General features: G+C 44.2%; 1 protein-coding gene across 2 annotated transcripts in view; it reads left to right on the forward strand.

Moving 5' to 3' along the window:
* Positions 1–8115, forward strand: part of usp43b (ubiquitin specific peptidase 43b) — a 61109-nt gene that overhangs the window by 31326 nt on the left and 21668 nt on the right. For both annotated transcript variants that reach the window (XM_019858482.1, XM_019858480.1), the window contains exon 3: positions 7614–7708. In XM_019858482.1, the coding sequence (XP_019714041.1) occupies positions 7614–7708 (95 nt within the window). The remainder of the gene's footprint in view (positions 1–7613; positions 7709–8115) is intronic.

The following is an 8115-nucleotide window of genomic DNA, read 5'->3' on the forward strand; positions in this document are numbered from 1 at the left end:
TAATCTGCTTCCTGCATAGGCTTGTATTTTGTCAGCAGGTTCTGCGGTTTATGAACTGAGAAATTAAGGATTTTTTTTTTTTTTTTGAATGCGCACCTTTTTCACAAATGTGCGACTGGAGCTTTTGTGTGACGATGCATCTTCTGTCCGTAACAAACTTATAGCCTCCAATTTAAAAGGATCTCTTCATCGAATTTCTGTGTTGATATGAAAATGACAGTTTGCTTGATATGAGTGATTCAAAGTATCGTCAAGGACTCAGGACCTTCTTGTTTCAAAGCGTGCTGAATCCAGAACCGACTTAGAGTGCCCTCGCTCCGCCTCCGGTAGTCATGGTAATGAAGCCCCGCTGGTGCCGTAGCGGAGCGGGCCAGCCAGCTATTTTTCCCGAATTTTATTTAACCCCACCCAAACATTGGTGGTTTCAATTTGTGCTTCAAGTGGTTTTCGATTGTTCTCTTAATTGTTAATCCTTGGTGAATTCTTCTTGAAGAATGTCAGAGACTTTTTTAAGGAAGATTTGTGAGGACTATTTTAAATTGGGGGGGGAAAAAAATGAATCATGTCTCTTCTTGAAAGCCTTGTTGGGAGCAGCGCCTCTTACTGGACTTGTAGCCAGTCTAGCACGTATGTAAAGCCTGCTATACACGGAGAAACTGGCTTTTTATTGAATAACAAAAAGTTCCCTTGCACATAAACTATTCTCTACTTCATGTCTAATTGGACGACGGTACAACCAATCAATTGATGTGATTGAGATTTGCTGAGTGGAAGCTTTCTCCAGCACATGTCAATTAAATTGCCTGCAAACGGGCGGACTGTTGGGTATGATTTAGCTTTTGGCAAGAAAAGCGGGGAGGTGTGTCTGACACGCGAAACCCGGTTTTAACGCGCTACAATTTGCCTGTGAAGAGTTTTTCTTTTTTTTTTTTTCCTTTCCTAAAATAACAAATTACCAATCTGGCAATGAGTGTGAAAATCAACGAGACGACCGTTGCAGAGAATCAATCCGAGTTAGTCATTGAATCCTTGATGAAATCTATTCATCGAAGCAAAGTCTTATTAGCTGCCGTCGCAACCGCGACGACTGAGGCCGCCGTGTGTCTTTGTTGTGCGTTTCGCATTTGCTGTCGTCGATGTCACAACACTGCTCACAATCAGCCGCAGAGGAAGGAGGCGAATGGCAAAGCTAAAATGCTTACGAGACCAACTTCTCATTCGAATGAATCTTTGTGCGGCTCTCCTGGTGGCAGCAAAAGTCTTCTAAAGGTGGAGAGAGCCTCATATTCACCAGCAAACTGCGCCTTTGGTGCTCTCATTTCAATTTCAATGTGGCGCAAGTCTGCTCTGCTCACTGTGCAGTTTGAGGCTCTCTTCTCCTCGAGAGCCCGGATATTTCCATAGAAACAAGGAAGGAAGGGATGCATTTGAGAGGCAGATGCATATGGCCCCCGTGTTTGCTGTTAGCTACCTTACCGAACGGATGCCCATGTTTAGACTAAAGCCTCTTGATATCAGCCACTCTGTCGCTCCAGTTCCAGAGCACGAATAAAATCTGTTCGTGCCGAACCGATGAGGTCAAAAAAAGAGCTGCCATTTGAAAGCGATGCGTCGTCATGCTTGATTTGTGTCCGCCGCACGCTCAACATCCGTGGATGTGCAGACGCATGCTCAAGTGTGATTGGTGATGGAAGTGCTGTCTCCGTGATTGAAAATTCAAATGATGCTTTTGCCTCATCTTTTGGTGACTTTTGTCTTCAGATTGGAGAACAAGCGGCCACTTGCAGCCCCTCCCCTCGCTGCGGAGCTGGTGATCATGTTCTACCCAGCTTTGGCCCCACTCTCACATGCGTGTTATTAAGACGCCCGGGAACTGTTTTAAATTGTGACAAATTGGATAATGTGTCCTTAAAATGTTCTACCCAGCTTTGGCCCCACTCTCACATGTGTGTTATTAAGACGCCCGGGAACTGTTTTAACCCTTGTGCTGCAATTTCTACGATGTTTGTAACACATGGGTTACCCCATATGTTACAATTTCTACAATTTTTGTAGATTTATGCGTATTGTCATCTTGAAATCTAGGACACAGCATAAAAAGTGTGTGATATGAAATATTCCAATTCATGTTTTATTTATATAGATTTATATTTATGTTTTGGTCATAGCACAATACCGCTTTTATTGTCCATAGAGGGCAAAAATACAAAGAAAAAAATAAGAACTATATGTGTATGTATAGCACTGATGCCACTGAACATGTCGAGTGGTTGAAAGTGAAATAAATATTCAGGAATAATACTTTTACAATTTTTGTAAAATTGTATGTTGCGTTATATAAACTTATTTAGATCGACTGCAGCACATGGGTTAAATTGTGACAAATTGGATAATGTGTCCTTAAATTGTGGACTGAAATCATCACAGTCCCTTTGCTGTGCGCTCAGGTGAGCTGGAATACTTGAGAAGGCCGTTTTAAAGTGATTGCTTGGAAAGACTCGACTTTGCGATCACTTTGGGAAATATTTGTGATGTTGTTTTAGTTTAGCACCAGGAGGGCACAATACGCAGAATAAGAGCCAGCGGGGAGTTGTAATTTCCTCATCGTGGATGCTTGCCCAACAGGGAATCCCTGCGGATATTAGTCATTCTCACCGTACGCAGTAAAGCAGGGCAAGTTGACGAAGCGCTCGACTCGCCATGCAAAGTGAATTGCCATCCGTCCCAACGACAAACCCGAAAAGATCTGCCATCTTTGCCGAGGCCGATCAGAACAGATGTCATGGTGCCAACGAGGAAATTAGAACTGAGATTAACCGCTGTAATAATTGTCAATGCTAATGATCGTTTGCGACTCAAATCAAACCACACAAATACAAATGTACAGAAAAACCTTCAGGGTGCATGGATACCTGACAATACATTTGAGTCGATGAAGTTGAGTGTGGTTGCAAACATTTCTTTGTTTATTTGATTCCGATAGAAAGAGAGAAAGTAAGGGAGTGAGTCAAGATGGCTACCACCCACCAAGAAAAGTGAATGCAAGGTGTGTCTAAGAATAGGAAATGGAATTGAAAGCCCGGAGAAATTTGGCGACAGATTTAAGATGGTGCTTAGTTTTTCTGTTGAGTTATTTCCACCCAGACAGATAACAGCTCCAAGGAGCGAAGGTCTTCCAGACACCACAAATATATTGTTTTTACCACTTTAAAAAAAAAAAACACATTACGGATTTCTTTTTTTAAAGTTTGTCTCATCCTTCTCCTGCTTTCCGAGAATTCTCTCCACTACTATAGGCACCCTTCAGTTTCTCTCGACAATGTAATTCTATCTCTTCCCCTTTTTTTAAGGTCGGTCTCTCTCTCTCTCTCTCTCTCTCTCTCTCTCTCTCTCTCTCTCTCTCTCTCTCTCAATATATACATACATACACACACACATGATGGCGGGGGGCTGCTGTTAAGTCTGTCAGTCCGTCATTTATCTGTCCTCTGTTACGGTAGCTCTATGACAATCATTCATCTGCTGTGCAATCATCATTCAAGCCTATCAATACATACTGCTGAGAATATGTCGGCTGTATCTTCATGCAGAGTCACAACATAACAAAACAAGCACGTAATCGCCTGCGATGCTCACCTGGAGGTTTCTGTTGCCGCTGGCTCTCATTCTCAATCACTCCACGATAGAGCTTTCTCGACCACATCACATATCTATCTCTGTTTTCCACCGTTAGTTTGAATTATTCACATCAATGCCATTACTGGGAACACTTGCGAGCCCCCCCCCCCCTTACAATCTAAGCCCACCCATGAAAGGCCATCAGGATAAGATAAGGTGTTCTGCTAAGATGGGGCGCGGGCCACATTTTCTGGGTTTTTTTTACAAGTGGATCTACTCTGGGAGGTGAATTATTGACAACATCCAGGGTGGGACAGAGTGCACTGATAATTTGTGAGATTTTAAGCTCTCATGCTGAAAGACGAATGCCCACGAGTTTCACATTTCACGGCAGTGGGAGTGAGCTGCGTCACTCAGCATCCTTCCTGCTTAAATGGCTAATGACGGAATGCAATACTGAGTCAAGACTGACAAATAGTCTATTAATAACATCGATCTCCCCTTGGTGGATTCCAGCACATTTGTGCATTACTGTATTACCCCCCCCCCCCTGACATTTTGGAACGAACACAAAAGCTCCACTGCGCATCCGCCATACAGTTTTCTACGTTCTTTCTTGAGAAAACCGTACAGTGTAACCTCAGAGATGGAGCCAACCCATTTTGGAATGGCGGTTGACCAGAGAAATGTTCATATTTTCAAACGTGTTTTTCCTGTAGAGAAAAAAGAGAAACCGAAACATTTTCATAGTTAAACTGTCACCATCATAAAACTTTTATTACAGGTGTAAAAGATTTTTTTTTTCAAGTAGCGTACAGTATTTGACTCTGGAGTGTCAAATTTACAAGGCATTTTTATTTTTACTTGACAGGGACTTGAATAAGCGGCCCAAAAAAAAAAAACACTCTCCTCTGGTGAGACATGATGCAAGGCAGCAGTTTATCCTTTTATAATGTTGGAGTAAAGCCAAAGAAAAATCATCCCTTTAATTTACAGGCATACAACTCGATAAAGTATTCAGTCAATGGCAGCTGTCGGTACCAAGTGGCTGTCTCCCCTCCACTCCTCATTCCGTCCACCTCGAAAATGTCTCAACTGCGGCCTCCTGGTGACAGAGCTGAGGCAGCAACCCGACTCCAACTCACCACTCGGTTACGCGATATCTTTGTCATTTATCTAAATCCCACAAATCAATTACAGCACGCCAGATGCCAGGGTGAAGGATTTTATTCGCCCCCTCAAGGCGCTTGCACAAGGCCTATTGCGGCACTGAGGATTATAGATGAAGCAAAATCCGACAATTCTTCGGTTTAACATTTTATGAAGATGAGCAACTGCGCATTTCGGTGTTTATTTAGCTCACTATTCTGAACCAAGATGCAGTTTGTTCAAGGCGCACGTGCCAAAACCTTCGATCCCACCTGAGGACTGTCTCAACAATTCTGACCATACAAAGCTAGCCATGCCCGTTTGATGAGTTAATTTGTTTGGTTTTATTTTGCTTAGTACTGTACTGTAATCCCTCGCCACTTTGCACTTCAGCATTTCTTGTGGGGGGACCCGACCTGTCCGTCATCATTTAGATGAGTGTGGCCTAATCATCAATTACGTTGGTGCAGATGTAACCTGTTCTGCGGTCACACTCGACGGGTGCTGTTAACACACAAGTGACACCTCAAAGTCTATTTCCAGGGAAGCGCTGGCCGGCCGTGAGTTCCTGAGAAGCGATAAGCCGAACTGTATCTGTCTGCACACATTGGTCTGAATGTTCCTTTGTTATCGCCGCACAGATAACTCCAACGGGAGTTACGTGGGAGGGGAAAGAGGGGAAATGCTGGGTCAGAGTACATGGAGTACATATCTCAAACCATAGAATGGGTGACCTTTTGATTTCTCATATGTCACCGCAAACCTAAGATGACATTGGATCAGTCAATATCCGTGTGCTCCTTGACATTTTGGGTCATAATCCGACCAAAAGGGGGCTGGGGGGGGGGGGGGCTTAAAAATAGCGGTGATAGAAACAGACTGGGCCGAGAGGACTATTCTGCTTTGGTGTAAAAACACACATTCATTCTATAAAATCATGATACCAAATGACTTCATGCATTCTCAAGTATGGGACTTTCCATCAGAGAAAAAGCCTTTCCTGCACAGAGCCATTTGTAAAATGGACGTTTTTTTGGGGGTGGGGGGGCTCTGAATGCTGATGTGTGTGATGGAAATGATATTGTTACGTTAGAGGCAGCTGGACCCAAATGCAGGCACCGCAGCAGGCGCAATGCCGGCAGAAACATGCTTTTCCAAAGCATGTTTCTGTTCAGGGTCAGAAATAAACTTTGGGTAAGAGGAGTTTAGTACCCTTTGGAATGCTCACTTGCTGAGGCGCAAGGTTGTGCCAGACATCGCCATTCACACTAAAAATCAGACGTACAGCCAATTTTTGTCTTCATTTCAATACACTGCAAACGCTTTTGGACTGTTGGGAGGGGAGGTGGGAGAACTTTGAAAGAACCCCAGAGCAGGCAAGTTTCACACAGCAAGGCCCACATCGATATTCAAAACCGCAATCCAAGTAATTTGTGCCCTGCCAGCTGTGACCCCGGTTCGGGCTCCTGCACGCTTGTGTCGATCCACGCAAAGTTCACTCACGCCTGAATGAATATGATGAGACCAACGTGTTTTAAACATTTTGAGTTTCAGCCAGTTTCAACAGGTTAAATATATCCATCAGAAATGGCTTGAACGAGATAAGAGAGCCCAGAAAATGTCAGGCAGCAGTACACTCCATTCAGCAAAAAACAGAAGGCAGACGTGGCCGTGTGCGGAATTCGGTCCCGTGCTGACAGACTTTTCCCAAAGACTACCGGAATTTGTTCGCAAATTTCCAGTTCGGTCACGTGTGTGTGAGGCATGCCTTGGTCTTCTCTGATACCAAATGACTTCATGCATTCTCAAGTATGGGACTTTCCATCAGAGAAAAAGCCTTTCCTGCACAGAGCCATTTGTAAAATGGACGTTTTTTTGGGGGTGGGGGGGCTCTGAATGCTGATGTGTGTGATGGAAATGATATTGTTGCGTTAGAGGCAGCTGGACCCAAATGCAGGCGCCGCAGCAGGCGCAATGCTGGCAGAAACATGCTTTGGAAAAGCAAGTTTCTGTTCAGGGTCAGAAATAAACTTTGGGTAAGAGGAGTTTAGTACCCTTTGGAATGCTCACTTGCTGAGGCGCAAGGTTGTGCCAGGCATCGCCATTCACACTAAAAATCAGACGTACAGCCAATTTTTGTCTTCATTTCAATACACTGCAAACGCTTTTGGACTGTTGGGAGGGGAGGTGGGAGAACTTTGAAAGAACCCCAGAGCAGGCAAGTTTCACACAGCAAGGCCCACATCGATATTCAAAACCGCAATCCAAGTAATTTGTGCCCTGCCAGCTGTGACCCCGGTTCGGGCTCCTGCACGCTTGTGTCGATCCACGCAAAGTTCACTCACGCCTGAATGAATATGATGAGACCAACGTGTTTTAAACATTTTGAGTTTCAGCCAGTTTCAACAGGTTAAATATATCCATCAGAAATGGCTTGAACGAGATAAGAGAGCCCAGAAAATGTCAGGCAGCAGTACACTCCATTCAGCAAAAAACAGAAGGCAGACGTGGCCGTGTGCGGAATTCGGTCCCGTGCTGACAGACTTTTCCCAAAGACTACCGGAATTTGTTCGCAAATTTCCAGTTCGGTCACGTGTGTGTGAGGCATGCCTTGGTCTTCTCTGATTACAGCAGAAAATTCCACTGGTGTTGATAAATATGTTCCTTCGTCATTTATCTCGAGCCAAGGCCACCTTCCCTCCCTCGTTGCCCTCCCGGGGGCGGGGCGTTCGTTTCACTCAGTGCTTTCCACAAATTGCCTTATTTTCTTTTATAGGTGGATAACATCTAACGTTTTGTGGATTGCTGAAGATGACTGAAGGCATGTTGTTCTTTATTTGCTGCAGGATCCCGATGAAGATGAAAACCTGCGGCATCCTGGCCCGCCCCATTGCCAGCAGCAACATAGTTTTGTCCAGGAACATTTTCAGGCACAGTACAAGTGAGTCGTCATGCTTCTTTTAATCCTGGCCATTTGAAATTTACGACATTGCAATGTCGATTAAAAAAAAAAAAAAAAATGTGATTCAGCGTCAGCCCTAATCAAGATTGTCAACAGGAACACTTAATTGTCAAGGTTTTACAACCCCTTAATTCCTCAACAACCTTGATCAAAAAGTCACCTTCCACTCTCTCCCACAATTCTGTAACATATCAATTATTTGCACTTTCCTTTTAGCAATATTATGACAATGCTGACCTTCTTGGAGTACTTTCCGTTGCACTATGGAGAGCCCACTTAAGCGCGGATCCTTCATTTACACCATGGGGGGCTGATAGCGATGCAACACAGTAAAACCAAAGGATGTACTCTCGAGGAAAATTACTTTTTAAAAGGTGCCCCCCCCC

The sequence above is a fragment of the Hippocampus comes genome, unplaced genomic scaffold, assembly GCF_001891065.2.
Source record: "Hippocampus comes isolate QL1 unplaced genomic scaffold, H_comes_QL1_v1.1 scaffold48, whole genome shotgun sequence".
In the NCBI taxonomy this organism is placed as follows: Eukaryota; Metazoa; Chordata; class Actinopteri; order Syngnathiformes; family Syngnathidae; genus Hippocampus; species Hippocampus comes.